Genomic DNA, 22,783 nt, shown 5'->3' with positions numbered 1-22,783 from the left:
AAAACACCTTGTCTTAATCTGCTGGTTTATACATCATACCAAGCCGTAAGGTGTTTGCTGGAGGAAAAGACACACATTTAGTCATTTAGAGAAATGCCTGCATTGTTTTTATAAAGTCAGTGGGAATAACATCAACTTCAACCAAAGGCCATATGCAACTTCTCAGTTGTTTTGGAGCGCAGCAGAAACAAATGTTTTCTTACTCTGCTTGTGGCAGGATCTGACCTTGAGGCTCCTGAAGTGGAATATACAGAAGTACAAGTATCGGTGCCTGACCCTTACCGAGGTAAGAACATCTTGGGACACAGTGTGCCCAGAACAGCTGTGAGATTGATGGATAGTTCCCGAAATTGTCCGTCCCCCCCCCCCCAGAAGCAGTCACAATTAGGCCTGGATAAACAGGAAGAAATACAGGCCCTGCTTCAAGAGCCAGCAGCTCTCTTCCTTCTAGCTTGTTTATTAATTAACAAACCAGCCTTTTATCCTGTTCATTGTGACAAGATGGGGCCACCTGCACTGAATCGTTAGCCTGAAAAAGCTATCAAAGCTATTCCGTTTAGTTCTGCCTTCAGCCTTCTGAACAGCAGATTAAAGTGGACCCTTCTCATTTCCTGCTCTTTCCTTCCAACGGCTGCCTTGCAATTGGGTCTGAAAACTTCCCTTTCCTCCAGAGCAGAGGGGTTTTGGGAGAGGAGGGGGGAAAAGAAATCAGACTATGGGGTGCCAGCGTGAGAAACAACTTCAGAATTTTTCTCTTGATGCAAACAAATCCATATTAGGTTGACTTCAGAAAACTAGCTGTATAAAAGTTACCTCACCAGAAGATGGATGTGGGCAACTGAGGCTTGAATATATCTCCCCAACCTGGTGCCCCTTAAAGGTCCTACCGTCCACCCTTAGGGCTGCCTAGTAAGTCTGGGGATAACTTCACTATATCTGTCTTCTAGGGCTTGAGTTCTGCTCATCTATGGTATGATGTCTGCCTATGGAATTATTTTTCCCTATTGGCTAGCAATATGTATCCCCAGTTCATGCAAAACTAGCCTTCAGGGCCTATATCTCCTGTCCTCCTGAAGCCTTTCTTGGAATATTCCCCTCCTGCCATACGTTCAATTAATGGAGGCTCTAAAGGCTTGTGTGATGACCCCCAGTAGATCAATAAATGGATTGGAGTGAGCAGGAACAAACTCCTTTCCCTCCCTGGCAAAGGGGGAGTAGCATAAGGGTGCTAAGGACCAATTTATTTGGCCAGTTTGGAGTCCCACCACAATTAGTCAACCAAATGTCTTGGCATTTCTCCCAGCAGATTTGAAGACACAATCTGGTAATGCCTTGAATCCAGAGTCTTAGGTATGAGCAACCTAGGCAAGATTGTGATTAGTTCATGTTAGTTTTGTGAGTGCTTGTATATGAACTTAGAAAGCGGGCCACACCTTAACAGAGCTTTTAGGGCCTCATAAGCAGGGATGATCTCATTTGATATTTTAAACAGAAATCCTTAAAAGGTTAAAAAAAAAAAACCTCCCAAGCTGTCATGCCAGCACATTTCCTTTCTTCTACAAAACAAGACTGAATGTCTCACTTCCAGGTTTGCATAAGGTTCCAATTTTTTTAAACTCTCCTAAGTGCAATCAGTTTGGTACAGACACTTAATAACAGCATCTCGGTCATTAAAAATGTATCTTTGTATTTAGTATTATTGAAAGCTGGCCGTAGGATACTCTCATAAAAAATAAATTACGAATGAGTGATGGATATGCTTTCCTGGATAAAACTCATTAGCCTATCATTTTATGAAAGATTTGTAATGGGGAGGAAGATACAGAAGGAGCCATCTGGGTCAGCTACGTTGTATTTTGATCAGAAGAATAATTTGCCAGAGAATTAATTACCTGAATTAAGGATGTTGTTTATTAGACACATTCATAACAATCTTTCAGGAGGACAGAAAAAAAATGGGAAGGTATAGAAATAAATTCTGTTCACATTTGCAAGAGGTAACAGATCATTTCCACACAAGTGGCTTATAGCATTTTCTGGAGTCATCCAATCATTCTTCTGCAAAAATAACAGCAATGAGAACTGGCTGTATATTACTTCATCAAGAGCTGAGTGATGCCATGAAGATGCTAGAACCCAAGGAAGTCACTGATGCAGAAGTGGCCTCTGTAGATTAAACCATGGTTCAGTGCCTTACCCACTGGTTAGGGACTAAACAAAATAGAGAAATATGGCCTTCCTCAGCTATATTGGAAGCAGCTACATTGGTCAGCTTCCCATCCACCTTGATAGTTTATTTTGACCCATTTATAGATAGTTTCTACACTGATTCTACACTGATTTTATTTTCCAGCTCCTGTAATGAATAATGAGACAGTTTATACTGAAATCAGAAAAACTATTAATGGTAAGTAAACAAATGGAAAAATATTAGATACAAAGGTTAAGTATCTCTGCCTGGTACTTTTTTTTAAAGAAAGAAGAAAACAAAAACAACTCATTCATAGATTGGAAACTCATACCAGACATAATGAATATTCTTGAAAATATGTCTCATGAAATTCTGTGGAATTTAAGTTCTGAATACATATCTGCATAGGATTATAGGAGAGCAACCAAGGCTTATAATTTTTCTGAGAGTAAATCCTATTAATGGGATTTACTTCTGAGTAGCTATAAAATCAGGGATTACTGTGCAGGCAGTTATTAAACTACTCATCAACGTCCTGCTGACAGCACATCTCAGTTCATCCTTTAAAACATACCTGGTGTTATTCCTGTTACAATTATTTTGATTTGAATACTCTGAAGTTCCTTGTACGCAGCCATTTAAGCTTGAAGTCATCATAAATTGTGGTTTTAAAACTTTCCTTGCTTGTCATCTAAACAAAACGCCTCATCATCGCTTACTATTCCTTATTTTTCTTCCCTTTTTAAATGATGGTAAATTCTCCTGTGGCGAGTTGGCTGTGGCGGGTTGTCCTGTGGTGAGCTGGTTGTGGAGAGTTGGCAGTGGAGAATTGGCCACAATGACTTGTCTCATTCTTCTCCAGAGTGCCATGAATCTTGTCTCTTCAGAGTCTTGTAAAGGCTGGGCCACCCAACTGATTATGTTCAATAGATAGGTGTCAGCTCTTAACAACCACAAAGATAGATTTTCTCCATGGCAATTAAGGACAGAGAGGTCCTTCAAATCTTCCAGCAGTGCATCCATCACCACTGTAAATGAATTTGTCTATCCTTTCTTCTGGTTGTCCTCTTCTCTTTCCTTCCACCTTTCCCAGATCCTTTTTCAGAGAGCTAGGTCTTCGCATATTGTCCAAAGTAAGATAATTTGAGCCTGGCCATTTGTGCCTCAAATGAGAAATCTGGGTTGATTTCTTGGATACTTTGTTTTCTCATGATTACTATTGTTTGGGTACACAGCTTATTTTTATCTAGGGATGAATGGCAACCTTTCATTAATTTGCACAGGAAACAGTGCATGTCAATTTAATACGTCTTTGGCAAATGTACAACTTTTTATCTTCCCAAATATGGAGTGGTAATCTCTATATTTATTTATTTATTTTATTCTTCGCATTTCTAAACCGCCCCCTCTCCCAAAAAGGGACTCGGGGCGGTGTACAGTCCACACAACAAATAACAGATAAAATACAAATATAAATATAACTATAAATATGTTAATCTTATAATCAATACTTTATTTGGAGTGGTTTCTTTTCTTTGTTTATGCGAAAGCTTTTTAACCAGATTTAAGTTTAAACTTTTGGGGATGTTATGTTTTACTGAACTATCTTTTATAATTTTGGAAAAACTGATTTGGAAAAAAAATGCATATACTAAAAAAAAAACCCTCCTCAAATATAGAAATGAAAATATAGAAGCTTTTAAAGAATAAGTGGATCTCTCTCTTACTGGCTGTTTTCTATATTTGTATTTATGCTCCAGTCCTAAGGGTCTTAGAATAATATTCCAGGGAAGATATTGCCTTCCTAGCTCCTAGGAGAGGTATTTGTAACTCTTATAGGCTACCAACGTTAGTGGAAGAGAGGGGGAATAGATCAGAGAGCAGGTATTTGGTGTACTGTGAAAGTAAGGCCTTTTCAATCTATAAGCATATAAACAGCTAAGGAGCAAGGGCGGACTTAGGAGTAAGGCCACAGGTGGACGATAAATGGCCCCTCCCATAGGGGATAAAAGAGGAGCGAAAGGGGAGTGGAGTTTGCAGGAGACAATTAGTTCGCTTAATTGGTTTGTGACTCTCATAGGCTTCTTGCCAAGTTTTGAAGATATCGGCCTGTCAGCTCTCCAAGCCAGATAGGTCTGTGACTGTATATTCACCCTTGAAAGACTTTGCTGGATGTGAATGAGAGGCATTCACAGTAACTTAATAAAAAGAGTTTTTTGTCAGGACAAGGAGTCTGCTTCGTGGTTTGGGGAAGCCTAAGTCAGAATAGCTTAACTTTGAGGTGGAGTGGTATCAGCTGGAAGGTAATGTCAGTACAATCAGTCCTCAATTTATCACCATAATTGAGTCCAGAATTAAGTTGATCTACCCAACATGGGAGCATGTGACTGAAGGGGGGTGCATGACGATTTACGACAGCCAAGGTGCTCCAAAGGAGATAAAGCACCTCTTTTGTGGGCATCGTACCTTTGAATTGTTGTAAAATGCCTAGCCATTAAATGAGGAGGGCCTATAATGTTTCCATGCCCCAAAGGTGCTTTGTCCAAAAGGCAACCGGGCTTTCTGGTTGAAACCAAAAAAGTCCAGTTGCCTTTTGGAAAAAGCACTTTTGGGAGAACTATGACTTGGTTGATTGAGAATCTCAACAGACATTTCTTAGAATACAAAATTTGATTTGCCTCAGCTTGGCTTGGTTTAACTTTAAATAATTACTGGTAGGAGGATTTTTCTTTCTCTTCCTGCCTCCTGACAGGGGCCTGATAAAATTCTATATTTCCTTTTTGCACCATCACCTCCTAGGGTGAGGTATAGGTTGCTATATTTTATGCAACAATCCTCTTTTGGGAAAATTTATACTAAAACAAAATTCACTACTTCATCATCCTAAATGAATTTGTGAAGGGCAGGTCTAGCTTCAAATCTTTTAAAGTCAGTATTTCATTTGTTGTGAGGAAGATAATTTGTTTAATCAATGTCATTTGATTAAAAATGTGATCTGGATTTGATTGGGGAGAAGCATCCCTTAATTTTACATTCCCCCTTCTCTCTTGCACATATCTGGCTGCAACTTCAGTTATTTTTGGAAACATAGTAAGACTGTATTGTTCTAATTACATCTGTTTTTCCTGTGGGATACACAGGAAAAGTGTTTCAAATAGATAAGCGGGACATCACACAACATTAAAAGCAGTTTGGAAGTTTATTATGTTACTTATTGAAATATAACTATGTTGACTTTAATTACAGAGATAGTTCATAATGGTATTTATATAAAAACACACATTCTGCCCATACAGGAGAATCAACAAAATAAAGAGGTGGGGAAATATCTTGGCCTGTGAACTCCATTTAAAAGTTCCACTAGTTTCTGAGAGTCTAAAAAAAACAGAGACTGTGAGTTCTAGTCCTGCCTTAAGCATGAAAGCTGGATTGGTGACTCTGGGCCAATCACCAGGAAACTGTGAGTTCTAGTCCCACCTTAGGCATGAAAGCTGATCGTGTGATTTTGGGCCAGTCACTCTCTCCAGGGATGTTCACTGCCTTGAGTTATTTGTAAAAATAATAAAGGGGGGAAAAGTGTGGGCTTCTGGACTCACAAAACTTCTGAACTAACAATTCCCAGAGAATCCCAAGTTCTCAAGCAGCATGGTCAATGCTAATGCCAACAGTGACATCTGGAAGCATTCCATTTCACTCATAATTGGAAAATGTGTTATTTGCTAATTTCCATTGTGCCTTTAGAAGAGAATTGTGCCTTTCCGTCAAGAGGTCAGGTAATCAATTGTAGGTGTAGCTCTCCTTCAGAATCTACAACCACCAGAATGTGGGCTCATTAGGTCTGAGAGATAGTGATTCATCTGAAGTGCCCGCAATGAATTTCCATGGCTCAGATTGGATTTGAACCAGGGTCTCCCAGTACTAGTTCAATACTGCATCTACTGCACCAAACTCTCAACACTACAGTGACACTAGCATTATGGAGCTAAGTGAGAAGAGACTTGGTTTCTATAAGAACACCATGACCAGAGAAAATGTCATGCCGTTACAATATTATTATTATAAAATATTTTTCTCTTATCTCTCTATCCAATAGCTTTCTTTACATTCTTTTCTCAGGCACAAACATGGTGTCAGAATGCATTCCCCAAATGTTGCCATTGAATTTTAATTTTTAATGTAAAGGAAGGGAGGATTATAAAATGCATGGGGAATCATTGAGGAATATTTGTTTTAAGTAAGCTGCCACTACATTAATTTTCATTCTTGTTTTGCCCATTTGACATCTGTAGCTCAGGTAACAGGACGCACCAAATTTCCTCTGTTGTGCGCGTCACTCTATTTATGGAACTTTTCTTTCTCTCTACAGTGTGATAGTCTGTTGTGTACGCGCTCTTTTGTTGTGCCTTGGATATTGTCCATTTGTATTTGAACATTTGTTATCATGGAAGGATGTCATTGATTGTGAATGTTAGTTTGTTCTATTAGGCATTATCCAAGTAAGATCTAGCTTTCATTCTCTCTTGACCTGCTGTTTGAAGACACTTATTATATTTCCTGTTCTATTTAGTTGATGGTTATGCTTTAAAGCTGCATACTACCTTGGACATATTCCTGTATTTGAAAAATCAGGATACTCAATATTTTATAAACTTGATGGGCTCTTCATATTATAATGAAGAAAAGCACTGCTTAGGTGTCTCCCAGTTCTTTTTAAATATATACATCTAGAATGAGGAGTATACTGTTTACCGTATTTATTCGAGTATAACGTGCAAAATTTTATACCAAAAAAAGAAATCAAAGTTAGGGTGTGCGTTATAAACGAGGGCTGGGCTAGGGTGGCAGTGGCGGCCGGTCCATTGAGGGCGCAGGCGAATTGTGAATTCGCACTGCGCCTTTTCCGGGCTGCAGCCGCAGCGAAGAAAAAAAAAGTCCCCTCGTCGCCGCTCCATTTCCTCGCCTTGTTTGCAGCCGCAGCGAAGAAAAAAAAAGTCCCCTCGTCGCCGCTTCATTTCCTCGCCTTGCTTGCAGCCGCAGCGAAGGGCAAAGAAAAAAAAACGTCCCCTCGTCGCCGCTTCATTTCCTCGCCTCGCTTGCAGCCGCAGCAAAGGGCGTAGAAAAAAAAAAGTCAATAAATGATTTTTATCATGGCTGCACGTGTTCAACAACGTTTTTTGTATAAAACAAAATTTTATACCGATTTTTAATCGAAAATTAGGGGGTGCGCTTTATATACGTGTGCGCGTTATACTCGAATAAATACGGTATGTCTTGCTATTTAATAGCCAGAAAACCTCCTGGGTGTTGATATGGTAATTGAGTGACAGTACCTAGAAGCCAAGAGGAGAAAAATAAATCAGCAAAGCAATGACACCAATTGATAAGAATTTCAAGGAAAAAAATCAGAACGAAACCCATGGTTTCAACTATGATTCTTTTCCCTAGAATTGTAGGCTTGGAGATGGCCACAAGGATTCTGCAATGTTCAATGTTCAGGAAACCCGATGAAGCCCTCCTTGAGGGGTGGCTATGCACTAACTTCTTAAAAGCCTCTAGAGGTAAAAAAAACCTTTTATAGGTAGACTGTTCCACTGTTATGCAGATCTTATCCAGAAAGTTTCTCCCAATATTTAAATAAAATTTAGTTTGTTGCACCGTATAACTTTTATTTCCGGTCCTAGTTACATTGGCCATGGAAAATAGTTCAATGCCATGTATATGGCTACTATATTTCCTAAGTCACACTGCTCATCCCAAGGTCCTTCTGTCTGCCTAAGGCTTGTCCTCAACAATTTCTATCATCCATATTACTGTCCTCTGAAACCTCTCCAACCTGTCAATATCCTTTTGGAAATGTGCCCAGAATCACACGCACTACTCTGGGCATGGTCTCAACACTAAGCAGTGCCAGAGGGCGGCGCCCAGGAGCAGGGCTTTCTCTATGATGGGCCCAGCCCTCTGGAATGACCTCCCCCCCGACATTAGGACTACTACTGATCTCCGCTCCTTCCACAAAAAACTCAAGACCCACCTGTTCCAACTAGCTGGCCTGGCTTAACTATAGCTCTATCTTCTAATCCCCCTGGCAATTTTAAATTTTAGGGTATTTTAATGTTTTTTAACTTTATTATTATTGTATTATTTTTATGAATTGTAATAACTGATGTTGTGTTTTTATACCTCCTCCGTGCGATATGCGATATGTGCTATGTATTTTTATTGTACGCCGCCCCGAGTCCCTTTGAGGAGAGGGAGCGGCTTATAAGTCTAATAAATAATAATAATAATAAAAAACAGCATCAGATTGAAGGGAACAATTATAGACCTGTTTCTGATAGCATAATTCACTATGTCTCCTATGCTGGAACATTTCTGCCGTAACCAACAGAATCTTGGTTATTGCCTATATAATATTTTCACAAAATTATATATTTACTCGGCTTATGTTTTCTTTCCTACTGATCTCTTTCCCCTCCATTTTGGCTATCTCACACAAGCAATTAGCTACGTGTAAAGCCGTGCCTGCCACTTTGAAAACGCGCTTCATGAATTGGTAAAGTATATTTTGGTCCAGCAATATTAGGTTAATTATCTTTTTTAAAAAATTGCTATAACACTAGCCCGCCCCAAGTTGTTCTAATCAACAAACTTCTCATTTGTGCTATGCGCTGGAAAAATGACTCAGTTTTTAGGCGGCGAGTTTTTGTGTCGAGACAGGAAGAGCTCAACTTAACGTTCTGCCACCCACAACATTCTGTGGAAAAACAAATATTCTCAGCAGCACCGTGCATGAGAAAACCTTGTTGCATTTTGCAGAGCTCTAGAAACTTGTCGTGCCAATTTCCTGCTTCCAAATTCCAGGCCTTCAAAGGATGCTCTTATATGAGTCGAGATCCTTCCTAGCAAATACCAGCCTTGTCTGGAATCCCATGAAAGTGCTAAGCATCATTTTAAAATGAGGCGAGGTGGCGCAGTGGTTAGAGTGCAGTACTGCAAGCTACTTCTGCTGACTGCTGGCTGCAGTTCAGCAGTTCAATTCTCACCGGCTCAAGGTTGACTCAGCCTTCCGTCCTTCCAAGGTTGGTAAAATGAGGACTCAGACTGTAAGGAGCAATATGCTGACTCTGTAAACCACTTAGAGAGGGCTGTAAAGCACTGTAAAGCAGTATATAAGTCTAAGTGCTATTGCTAGTGCTAAAAATACTAGGATTGGATATTTTAGTCCAGATCTGAAAGAGTTGATGGACAATAGAATCATACAATTAATATATCGTGCTTATATGCCGATCCAATCTTTAAATCTGAAATGAATTTGCCAAACAGTTGGCTATTCTACAGTACCTTTGTTAAAAGTGCAAGTCTGAATTATATTCCTTTCTTTCGAACTCCTACTTTATTTCCTTATGAAATAAATATTTGGAAACATAATACAGGTAGGCTTCAACTTAGATCACAATGGAGTCCAAAATTTCTGTTGCTAAGCAAGACAGCTGTTAAAGGAAATTTTCCCCACTTTACAATCTTTCTTGTCACATTTGTTAAGTAATCACCGCAGTTGTTAAGTTAGTAACAGAGTTGTTAAGTGAATCTGACTCCCCCATTGACTTTGCTTCTCAGAATATCCCAAAAAGTTATCCCATGACCCCAGGATACTGCAACCGTCATAAATACATGCCAGTTGTCAAGCATCCAAATTTCAATCACGTGACCATGAGGATGCTGCAGTGGTCATGAGTGTGAAAAACGGGCATAAGAAGCCACTTTTTTCAGTGCCCTTGTAAATTCAAAAGGTCACTAAATGAACTGTTGTAAATCGAGGACTACCTGTACACACAATCAAAACAGACTGGCAGAGAAGATATCAGCATCTCTAGAATCATGACAGCACCTGTAAGCAGGCAATGTTCAAATTTTTCATGAACGCTGAATGAGCACCTGAATGGAGGATCAGCATTAGATTCTAAGGATCTAATTCAGTAGTAATGAAGATAACCAGCTAATGGGATACGGTAATAACAGGAAATGCAGCCCCGTCAAATCTGGGGAGTACTAGGTTGAGGAAAGCTGATTTAAAGTGATCTAAAGCCACATTGGGAGATGAAATAATTTAGCTGTTTTAGTATTAACATAAGTTATGCAGCAGAGAAACAATTAGGTTAGATTTCGTCATAAAATATCGCTGACCACCAGACTGATATAGGGTGAGTAAAACATGGGATATCCGTTGAGTCCCCCTCCCTCCCAATTTCCCCCCTCCCATAAAATGAACGAACAACCTTTCGTTTGGAGCTCTGGAAACATACAAAATTTATAATTTCCTCCTTCCTGGCAAGACAATAGTTAGCACATTACAAAAGTCTTGGGTAATTTATTTCAGATCTGTTGTGTCAAATAACTCTTTGATCTTAACTGGTTGAAGGGGATTATTGTTCTAGAGTTTATCTTCTTTACAAAAATCACAACGGCTTTCCACATCTTACGTTTGCCTTGTTAGTGAAGACCATGCTGGCTGGGGGTTATGGAAGGTGAAGTCAAACTCATCAAATTGAAGAAGGCTGAACAAAATGTTGAGCCACGTCCTCGGTCTTGTTTTTCTTGCCAAGTATATATCTGTGCAAGAAACCTCTATTTTTCTGAACAAATAATTGGAGAAGAGCCTGGGATCGATATGAAATAGGGGATTTCTAACTTTAGAGGATGCTGCAGGGGAGTGGAAATATTTGCTTGCTTATTTTTTAGGCTTATATGTATCCCACCTTTTCTCAAAAGCTTAAGGCTCCGTGAAAAGCCACAGAGAAGATCTGGGAGAAACTAGGTGATGATAGTTACCATATATTGTATGTTATAAGGGAAAGGAAGAAAGCCTTACAGGTACTCCTTGACTTATGATCACAGACCATGGGAATGCTGCAACTGTCATAAGTATGAAAAACAATCCTAAGCCACTTTTTTCAGGGCCGGTGTAACTTCAAACAGTCTTTAAATGAATGGGTGTAAATCAAGGATGACCTGTAGAAAGAAACTCAGATGTATTCTGCATTGATTCTCTGGAGATAATGAAAAATGCAATCAGGTTTTCATGATGTTAATAAAGACTAATTCAATAGAGCTACAGAATTCTTGGGAAAGATGTTCGCTTAGTCTACTCAAAGGACTGACACATGCATAACATGTCATTTTTTCCTCTTTTCCCACAAGTACCATTTTCCGTGATTTATTGAGCTGATAAAAAATGACTAATCAAAAGCCATTCCCTGAGTTTCCATGGCCTACCAGTGAACCTATTTGGAGCATTAGTTTTGTGAGAGAGTTGCCTAAAGGATATCAGGAATAGCCTTGAAGGACCAAAGGAAGGCCCATTATAAAGGCATTAGTCAAATAAGAGGGGCTTGAGCCCTTGTCAAGAAAATACCTTGAGACAACATCTCATCTCAGAGAGGGCTCTCTCTGGTTCCCACAAGGTGAGGGAAGGGACATTCAGATTGGCAAGACACTGTTGTCATAGCTGTTACAATACTGTTATTCTGTTTTTCTAAGAATCTTGTGAACTACAGTTGGATGAGTGTAATGGAATGCAACCTGGATTCCCAGGAGGGTGGGGCTGCATTCCAGAGGGAAAGGAGGCAGGGATGCACGGAAAGTTTGGTTGGAAGGAAGGGAGTTAAAACGGGCCCTCCCCAAGGATTTCTAGAGTATATATGTTATTAGTCACATAACTGCTCTCTGGCAAGATCCTCTGCCCGTAGGTAAGGAACAATAAAGGAATCTACTCAGAAATAACTCAGTGTGTCCTTCTTGACCTGATCAACAAATGTTAGCCATTCTATGTGATGATGTCACAGAGAAGTAGGGAAATTTCCAGTGACTCGGTTTTGTGTAAATAATGGAGATACCGTAAGCCTTGTGGGAAGGAACGGGACAGCCTGGCATGGGTTAACATTTTTAGTTTTAGAGATACAGACAGATTCTCTGGTTGGATGTTGCTTGCTTTTCTCAGAATGTTTTTCCACATTATTCCACATTACTAAAGTGTATTTCTCTGGTCCCCTGGGGACTTCTATCATCCTAAGCGTCACATCTAGTTCCTGCGTCGGATCTGTCATATGCTTCTTTTGACAAATTATATTAATTAGCATTTCTCAAGTATGGTCATTAGTATTATAGGGACGTAGCTGGAATAACTGTTGCTTCAGGGTTGTCCGTGAAACATTCGCCAATTTGGGGACCATTTTCATTTTTTGTTTTCTCTGCAGATAATACGGACTGGACCCATTTTTGAATTACTCTAATAAATTTTTGCTTTTACCAGCCTCCTGCATATTGATTTGAAAGTAAATGCTACCTTGTTCAATGGGTAAATTGCTCGGGTTGATGCAGGCATTCGGGAAAAGGAATATAAGTAGCCATCAAATCAGAATGCTGTGACCATTTTTTTCTTGATTTCTGAAATTGATGTAAAAACTGGATTTATCAAAAATGTTCCAGCTCCCTTTGGTATTCTCCCAATAAATGAATGCTATGCTATTGTTATTGCCTTGGTAAGGCCACACTTGGAATACTGCATTCAGTTCTGGTCGCCACAATGTAAAAAAGATGTGGAGACTCTAGAAAGAGCGCAGAGAAGAGCAACAAAGATGATTAGGGGACTGGAGACTAAAACATATGAAGAACGGTTGCAGGAACTGGGTATGTCTAGTTTAATAGAAAGAAGGACTAGGGGAGACATGATAGCAGTGTTCCAATATCTCAGGGGTTGCCACAAAGAAGAGGGAATCAAACTATTCTCCAAGGCACCTGAGGGTAGAACAAGAAGCAATGGGTGGAAACTAATCAAGGAGAGAAGCAACTTAGAACTGAGGAGAAATTTCCTGACAGTTAGAACAATTAATCAGTGGAACAGCTTGCCTCCAGAAGTTGTGAATGCCCCAACACTGGAAGTCTTTAAGAAGATGTTGGATAGCTATTTGTCTGAAACAGTATAGGGTTTCCTGCCTAGGCAGGGGGTTGGACTAGAAGACCTCCAAGGTCCCTTCCAACTCTACTATTGTATTGTATTGTTAGAAACAATTGGACCCTACTGAAGATGTTACCTAGTTTGGGTAATGAAATGTCTGTAAGAACAGCACCAAGGCACCTCAGACTTTACTTTTCTTTATCTGAAAAATGAAAGGATTAGGATTATTTAAGCAAAGACTGTGGAAACCTCACCTTGAAATGTGAAATAAATGTAAATAATGAGCTATTTAGAGGAAAATCTTAGCGTGCTTGAGTGTGCATTTGTGGTCTAAAGTGATAATTGTAGGAGTGGTAATTTTTAATCTATATCTCATGATTTTCAGATGCTGAGGAGAACAGACATTCTGTAAGTATATTTTTCATGTGACTGGTACATATTGGGAGAAGTGTTTAATATTTCATTTATCAAAACAGAAGCCAAGTTGTTTGGATTTGATTCATAAATAATTGTTAGAGCCTGTTACGTTTCATGAAGTGTATTCTGAATCTATCGGTTGTATATCACAAATAATCAGAAAGAGATGTGATAAATTTAATGCTTGAAACAGTTTCAAGGATTACATTGTCTTGAATTAGGAGCATGCAAGTGGACTAATACCCAGCTTGTGTGTATATTGCATATTGTATTGTGAATTAGGGCAGTGTATGATAAACACACTGTCCTAATCCACAACCCAATATACAATATACATACAAGCTGGGTATTAGTCCACTTGTATATACATTGCCAACCATTGCCAGCCTTGTTGATCCTGGCTATCCTAAGGATGTCTCTGCAGCTCTTGGCTGTCTAATGCCGTATTACTGCTATTGCTTTGTCTGTGGTGCTGGAGACCACGGGGGGGGGGGGGAGACACTCTAAAAAACCTTTGATAAACCTGTTAAAAGAAGCATGCAATAAATAATGGTAAAAAAAAATAAGGCCAACTAAATGCACATGCAAAAAAAAAAGATGTTGAGACTCTAGAAAGAGTGATGAATGGTTACAGGAACTCGATATGTCTAGTCTCACAAAGAAAAGGACTAGGGTTGACACAATAGCAGTCTTCCAATATTTATGGGGCTGTCACAGAGAGGAGGGAGCCAACCAGGGGTGAAATGCTACCAGTTCAGACCAGTTCACCCGAACCAGTAGTAAGAAATGCTAGTGGCTCAGGCGAACTGGTATTTCCAACGATCAGCTGAGTGACAATCAGCTATGATGTGTGATTTATATTAGCTAGAATTGTTGGATTTCCTGCTTTCTAGCTAACCTAAATCGCGTGGCACAGAGGATTCCCCCTCCCCCACCCCACTGTTCTACTTACCTTTGCAGACTCGGAAGGCTTCAAAATATTCCTTTTTTAGCACATGCGTGCAAAGTGCATGCTCGGTAGCAGCCTTCAAAGGATTTCACTGCTGGAGCCAGCCAACCTATTCTCCAAAACACCAGGAAGCAGAAGATGAACCAAGGATGGGAACTTATCAAGGCGAGATCCAATATAGAACTAAGGAGAAATTTCCTGAGAGTGAGAACAATGAATCAATGGAATGGCTTTCCTCTAGAAGTTGTGGGTCACTGGAGGTCCTTAAGAAAAGATTGGACAGCTATTTATCCAGAATGGCATAGGATCTCCCGCTTGAGCAGGGGGTTGGACTAGAAGACCTCCAAGCTCCCTTCCAATTCTGGTATTCTGTATTGTATTCCTACAGTATGTTGCATGTTCACAGAGCAGTTGGTGGATGGGACTTCCCAGTGTAGATGGCACTGAATGGGAAAGGAAAGGACATCATGGAATCTACAATCACTATTTGGAAGCTGCCTAGTATTGTATTGTATTGGAGTAGCAACACTGCCTGGAGTCAGAGTGGATGTGCCGTAATGACAGGCTGTGGGGTCAGTGCTATTAATGCTGATATATTTTCCAATTCAAGGACAGGGAGGAAAGCATAAAGATGTGACCCTGAGAAAGAACCCTGAGGGATCAGGAACTAGATTCCACTGGAAAATAAGATGATTTTAATGTATCCTCTTGTCCTTGAGCTCTTCGTGTCCCTTTCTGAACTATTCTAGAGGGTCCTTCAACCCTCCAGAGCAATTTTTCATTGGAACAAAGGAATTTGCAAACATGATCCCTCTCCTCCTTCAGCATCCTGTAATCTCTGAACTCAAGCCAACATATATTTAGGTTGAATGTTGCGAACACTTCCTAAGCCACAAATTCAGTCATGCAATCAACCGCTCTGGAGTCTCCTTTCCTGAAAGCTTTCAAGGATAATCTAAACTCCAGCCTGCTCTTTTATCTAAAGCTTTCTGCCTCAGGATCTTTTCTTCAAAATTCAAGATTCAACTGATCAGCGGAACAACTTTGTTCATCACACAGCAACCTTGTTGAGAATGGTCGTATGGCTCCTGTGGCCTTTTTAAACTCTGTTGAGGTTATTTCTAACGAAGGAACAAGGCAGGTACTTGTGTGAGATGAATGCTGTGCAGATCCCACAGTTACTGTAACAGGAGGGTTGCAGTTGTAAGCCATTTCACTATATTCCTGTATTAGATGGGAAGATTTTGTTTCTATGCAGTGAATGCATATTAGAAATCTTGCTGTTTGGGGCTTGTTTATGACACCTTTGTGGGATGCGGTGGCTCAGTGGCTAAGACACTGAGCTTGTCGATCAGGAAGGTCGGCAGTTCCGCGGTTGGAATCCCTAATGCTGTGTAACAGAGTGAGCTCCCGTTACTTGTCCCCAGCTTTTACGTTCAAAAGCACCTTTGTGGGATGCTTGTCGATCAGGAAGGTCGGCAGTAGAAAAATAGGAACCACCTTTGGTGGGAGGGTAACAGCATTCCATGCGACTTCGACTTTTAGTCATGCCGGCCACATGACCACAGAGACATCTTCGGACAGCGCTGGCTCTTCGGCTTTGAAACGGAGATGAGCACCGCCCCCAAGAGTCAGGAACGACTAGCACATATGTGCGAGGGAAACCTTTACCTATGATACCTTTTCAGCTTGTTTCACCTTCCAATTTGGTGTAAATCTGTTACAAGAGTCTGCTGGCATAAGTAGAAAAAGAAGGCAGAGTACAGAATTCTGATGCATCATTGTGCGTTTGAAAGAGCTTTGCCACCATAGTGTGTACAGAAACACTGATATAAAATATGTTTCTTTTCTCTTTTCTTTTTTTAAGATCAGGAAGAGATATGTGAATGTAGACCGAGACCCAAGAAGGCAGAATAAGTTCTGATTGGTTGACAATCATCAGTCAGCCAATCAGTTCTCTAGAGATATTTCCTACTATCCTGACAGGGCAAGCCTCATTGGCTAGTGTTTTTCCTTGACTTGCAAATATGAAACATGCCTTACCTCATGACAAGCAAGAAAGTGGTTTAAACATTGTAGGTTTTGTGTGCACCTGATAAAGTGGATTATAATTAATAAGAATTTATACCAATATTGGTTTAATTCTTGAAGATGTTAGCAGCAACAAACTAACATCACTATCCATCTGATATTTATGAGTTCTAAGATGGATACAAAATGCAATTGCTTCACTGCATCTTTACCAATTCCCAACAGGTTTTTTGTTTGTTTGAGAAAAATGCAAAATGAAATTAATTGTGTAGCTAAAAGTGGCTACAAACAAATGTTGCAATTTATATGAGTTGAACCTGTTTAGAAGATGCTCTGAAAGGAACTGATATCAGCATAGCTGATCAATATCCATCCGTATAGTTTAACAGATTCCCTGTTAAATAACTTCCATTATTTCTGTTATTTGAAATCAAACTAAACTAGGAGAATTTCAGGGTATAATGAAACTTGAAACAAACGTGAGCTATGTAGATATTTGGAGTTATTTTAGGAGATGTCATCCTACTTTCCAGTGGACATAAAATAGAAGCTCGTAGAACTACTGTTTGTCATTGTCCACTTCAGAATCCTGGATGAATTTCTCCCTGAGGTATGCTACTCATAATGTAAGCTATCCCAAGCTAGTTTTGAAAGTTTCATGGGCAAATTTTGAGTTATTCAGAAAGGAACTGGGTGTGGGTTTCCTTCCTGGAATCAGAACTGGCAATCTTTCTGCACTGTTTAATATTACCACCACTTTCTGAAAACATATTAAAAGGAAATATCTGAACAATAAGGGAGCTACTTCATAAAACACTAATTTAGTATTGTTTGGTTTGCCTCAGAAGTACAACTTGATTTCGTAGACTACACTCCTTCAATCCTTTTACCTCCTTGTGTAGATACGTTTGTTTGTTTTATTGAGATTTTAGTACAATATATAATAAGTGTTTTAAGTGACAAAATGAGAAAGATGTAAACTTACGTTACACTGTCCATGCCAAAGAAAATGTTAAAAATGAGATACTTAGGAAATACACGAACACCCAAAATTGAAATTCTAGAATAGTAATTGGATATATGTCTTAGAAATGCTTATTTGTATACTCTTAATGACGCAACAGTGCTGTTGGAATGTACAAGCTTCTTTCTCTATTACAAAGTAACAATCCCTAAAAAGCCAAATGGTGTTACTTCCAGGTAAATATCTGTTCATTTGGCTATGAATGTTTGCTGACAATGAGGATCCGGAAACTTTATGGATGGTGGCATGTGTGGGATTTTTATACACATGCTACCTACATGGAAATTTTGGGACATATCCACACAGCAGAGCAAAGTGATTTGAAAGTAATTGTATAGATGGATGTGATCTGTAGACATTATTACAGTATTTAGACTTTAAATCTTTGTGACACAGTTGACTCCTCAAATTTAGTGATCATGAAATAAAAGGAGAGATCCTCTTTTGGATCAAAGAGTAGTTGAAGAAAGAGAAAGTTAAAGTAAAATAAAATTAAATGTCCAGAGATGACAAGAACAAGTATTCCAGCATTGGATTGGTGCTTTGAACTTGTTTATAATTAGTCAAATTTAGAGATGTTGGAGAACTAATTTACTAAAAATGTAAGGTGGCTTAGCGTGGACATTTAAATACTAAGTACTAAAGACATTTAGTAGACCCAGAAAGGTCTCCAGTTTGGAGTATTGTTTTGTATTAAAATGGCTAATGCAATTAGATTTAAGAAAATGTAGCATCCTGCATATCAGAACTAAACAGTCTAATTTTGTCTATACTCTGACACGTTTTAAGTTAGCAATGAGTAATAAGGAAAGAGATCTTGATGGGATGAAGTGATACTCAGTGAAAACACTATACAGCTGTTCAGTTGTTTGGTGAAAAGAGCAATTTCTGTCCTAGAGGCCATTAAGAAAAGAAAATAAAATCTGTCAATATTGTAATGCTTTTTTGTTTGGCCCAGATTATCCCAGTTTTTCAGAAAGGTTTTTTTTTAAATTTAATGTATTTCCAGACGTGGGGGTTGGGAGGCTAGTTAGTGCCCTTGAAATCTTGCCATTTTATTGTTGATTGGGTTTTGCCCTCAGTTGCCATTGGTCTTTATATACTGTTGTTTACTATGGTAGTACTTATTTGAAATTGTGTTTTATATGGGGTTACGTTGCCACAGTAAGATGAGTGGCCATATAAATTAAAGATACGTAATTAAAAAACACTTCTTTACCTTACACTTGAACTTACACTATGAGTAAAGCTGGGAATTTTTATAATAGAAAACAAATATCTAAGAGGATGGACATGGTAGTGGTTTCTAAAATTTTGCATGCCATGGAAAAAATCTAGAGCCAAGTTTTTCTTTCTGTCAAACCCTCGATCAACTCATGAAACCAACTTGTAGAAGATGAGGACATATTATACAAAAAGGCTAAACTTCATATACCAAGAACCTACCTTATAGAGCTGACGTGGCGCAGTGGTTAGAGGGCAGCACTGCAGACTATTTCAGCTGACTGCTAGTTGCAGTTTGGCAGTTCAAATCTCACCGGGCTCAAGGTTGACTCAGCCTTCCATCCTTCTGAAGCGGGTAAAATGAGGACCCAAATTGTTGGTGGCAATAGGCTGACTCTATCAACCACTTAGAGAGGGCTGTAAAAGCACTATGAAGTGGTATATAATTCTAAGTGCTATTGCTATATGCAATAATAAGACATAGTATGACGTGACTAGACGTGACTAGACATACTAGACATAGTATGACGTGACTAGTATGACTAGAGCAGGGAATTCTGGGAGCTGAAGTCCACAAGTCTTAAAGTTGCCAGGTGTGGAGACCCTTGTGCTGTAGGATAAGGCCATCAGTGGTTACTGATCATGCTGAATTCACATTACTTCACAGAATGGAGATTTCCATTCAAAGAAAGACTGCATTTATTGTGCGTGCTATGTTTCATTAGTTCTTATAATGTTATAATCTCATTGCTTGCAGAGAATAGAACCTTCTCCTGACGGGACTTAGGAAAAGGTGGCAGAGGAAATCCGTGAAAACAAGATGGAGGATGTCCCAGTTCCAGTTATTCTGCAGCATTTAGGTGCTTTCAGAAGTCGCACTTTGCTTGAGCGGTTGGTAACCCCTGTGGGGTGAACCGAACATCTACAGTATACAGTACTTTTGCTGTTTGCCATTGCCATCCCATAACCTAGTCAGGCACACTTTCCAAATGGTTGTTCGATATTTTCTTTAATGCCATTTTTAAATGGAAGCACGTATTTACAAGACGTATTTACCATCTTAGTTGGTTGTTCTGAATCTTACAAGCCAGAAAATAAACCTACCAGATACAGTATCTGGTAGTGACTTCCCTTTTCTAGAAAATCATGCATGCAGTTTGGCAGTGCATTTGCAGGCACAAACACTGCTGCTGGGTTTCAACATTTCAAAGCAGTGGCTTCCAGACTGGTCTACACACAAAAACATCTTTCACACGGGAAAGCAAAATGTTGCGTAAAGTTTCATGTCACTTTTGCACCATCAATGAAATGTGTCGGTTCTCCTTATCGCCAGATAAGTGGTAAGAAATGTTTATTCGTGTGCCCGTCTCCTGTCACAAATATCTGTTTGCAATGGACCATAAAAATGCCCTTGAAGGAGCTGCCCTTTGAAATGTGCAATTAGAAAGAGCTATTACTTGCTCTAACGAATAGCTCTCCCATTACATCTGACTCCTCAGAGCTGGACATGTCCCATCAGAACCAAATGCCATTCTGACAATAGCTTTTAAATAAGTACATCTGTGTAAAGAGTTTGATTTCCCCACCCCAAGAGACTAATCAACTGCAGTGCAGCCTTGAATTTTAATTGCTGCTTGTCAAATAATCTCAAATGACTTCTTTGAACTCTAAAATCCTCGTGTCGGGTGAGCTGCTTGGTTATGTCTAGAACACCAAGGCCTGACAGGAATGATGATAGCAATGTTAAATGTACACATCACTCTAAGGCATGATTTACTTAATCATGGTTTCCTAAGTCTCAATGATTTGATTTCCACAATATGCTAGGCCAGTGGTTCTCAACCTTCCCAATGCCACAACCCTTTAATACAGTTCCTCATGTTGTGGTGACCCCCAACCATAAAATTGGTGTCTCGGTTCCTAAGACCATCGAAAATATGTGTTTTCCGATGGTCTTAGGTGACCCCTGTGAAAGGGTCATTCGACCCCCAAAGGGGTCCCGACCCACAGGTTGGGAACCACTGTGCTAGGTCATCATCCCCCAGCCTATGATGAAGTATTCAATAAGCCAAGGTTAAGTGATACATACTGTATATAATACTGAAACAGTGCAGAGATATGATATTAGACTAAACCAATATGGGGACAAATCAGTTTCCTGTCTGTTTCCCCAATGCACATTAAACATAATCAGTGTTCATAGGATCTTGATGCAGCGACTATGTGTATGTGTCTAACAATTTTCAAAAATTACCTGAAAATAAATAAAGGAATAGCTAGTTGGCATGACCCCATGCTATCTCTGGTATCCATTCAGTCTATTCCAAGGTAGCTTTTGCATAAATCAGAGGCTCTAGGACAGAGGTGTCAAACTCATAGCCTGCGGGCCAGATGCATCACGTGCTGGCCATGCCCACCCTCGATTTAGCGAAGGGGGAAATGTCCTGATATGTCACATGACAACGACACGATGACGTGAATTTGACACCCCTGTTCTAAGACAATTGCAGCATTCTTGATTCTCTGCCATGTTGGCTGGGCCTGTGGGAATAGCCGTTTATCCTGATTGGAGAACCACAAGTATTCCCACATTGTCTTACTTTCTTGAAATAATCCTTCGACCATAGTTGCTTATAAACTGCTGTTTTTGCCATTGCTTCTTCTGAGGATCAAATCTCTGGAGAGCAGACTCTTGATGACAATTTGCTGCTGGAATAAATTATCCACCTTCGAGTCTCAGTTAAGTTTTCTCATTCAAGTTTACCTCAGTATTAACTGATGGGAAGAATGAAATCCGATGTTAATTTTTGTAATGTATATTCCATATGGCTTTCATTTAAGTGCATTGTATTAAGTTAAAGACAAGAAAGACTTCGGCATAATCTACTGTGCAAGTACAAAAACAGTATTGAAAGAAGGCAGTGAACAAATCCTCAAAGATAATTTTTTAAGAAAATAGGCTGCTGAAAAATCAAGATAAATACCTTAGTGGTAAAAGCAGTTCAAAATTAAATCAATTATGGAGACAGATAGTAGCTTCTCCTTTATTGGAGGCTTTCAAGCAGATACTGGCCCAATATTTAAGGATGCTCCTAAACTCAGTAGAAGGTTGGATTGCATGGCCTACAAGAGCTTTCCAACTCTGTTTTTATGATATCTCTGATCAACTCATATTTTATTAGTGTTTAGGAACAAGCACATACACACAATCCAACATAACAAAGAAAAAAAAACATTACTATTGGTAAAACACGAATAAATCCTAATGTACCATAAAGTCAAGCGTTAAATCTATTTTTTTTTCCTGTTAAATGGTCTATAAACAAACATTGTGATTATTATCATGGTCTCTGTAGATTTGTAACATCATTTCTAACATGAAGGACAGTGTCCATGTTTCAAGAAACTTTATTGTGACTCATAAAAGGTCTACTTAGGTCCTCATTAGCAAAATATTAAAATGCTGTACCCCAGCTTTTAAGCACATGAAATCATGCTGCAGAATCTTTGCAACATCCCCCTTGATGTGCATACAAAATCCAGACCATGCTTTCCTATTCAGATGTTATTCTATATAATTTGATGTCGTATTTTTATTAAAGAAATAATTTGAATGTCATTTGTGAAGAATCATTTTCTTTCCTACTCATTATATGGGGGTGAGCTTGGAAATACTAAAATGGAGATGGGAGTGGGCTTTGTAGACACCTTGCAGGTCTTATTAGGTATCTGGTTAATATTATCTGGTTATTATTATCTGGTTAGGAGACTGGAGACTAAAACATATGAAGAAGGGTTGCAGGAGCCGGATATGTCTAGTCTAATGAAGAGAAGAAGTAGGGGTAACATGATAGTAGTCTTTCAGTATCTCAGGGGCTGCCACAAAGACGAGTGGGTCAACTTATTCTCCAAAGCACTTGAAGGCAGGACAAGAAGCAACTGAAGGAAATTTATGAAGGAGAGATCTAACTTAGAATTAAAGAAAAATTTCCT

General features: G+C 39.3%; 1 protein-coding gene across 1 annotated transcript in view; it reads left to right on the top strand.

The window, feature by feature from the left end:
* PECAM1 (platelet and endothelial cell adhesion molecule 1) overlaps window positions 1-22,409 on the top strand; it is a 48,068-nt gene extending 25,659 nt beyond the window's left edge. The window contains exons 11-14 of the mRNA XM_081934405.1: window positions 218-286; window positions 2,354-2,407; window positions 13,531-13,553; window positions 19,548-22,409. Coding sequence (XP_081790531.1) covers window positions 218-286; window positions 2,354-2,407; window positions 13,531-13,553; window positions 19,548-19,577 — 176 coding nt within the window. The 3' untranslated portion in view covers window positions 19,578-22,409. The remainder of the gene's footprint in view (window positions 1-217; window positions 287-2,353; window positions 2,408-13,530; window positions 13,554-19,547) is intronic.
* The last annotated feature ends 374 nt before the right edge of the window (window positions 22,410-22,783 follow it).

The sequence above is a fragment of the Natrix helvetica genome (genome assembly GCF_964273705.1).
Source record: "Natrix helvetica genome assembly, chromosome: 1".
Classification (NCBI taxonomy): domain Eukaryota; kingdom Metazoa; phylum Chordata; class Lepidosauria; order Squamata; family Natricidae; genus Natrix; species Natrix helvetica.
The sequence above is the reverse complement of the archived record's forward strand: the minus strand, read 5'-3'. Positions and strand labels throughout refer to the sequence as shown.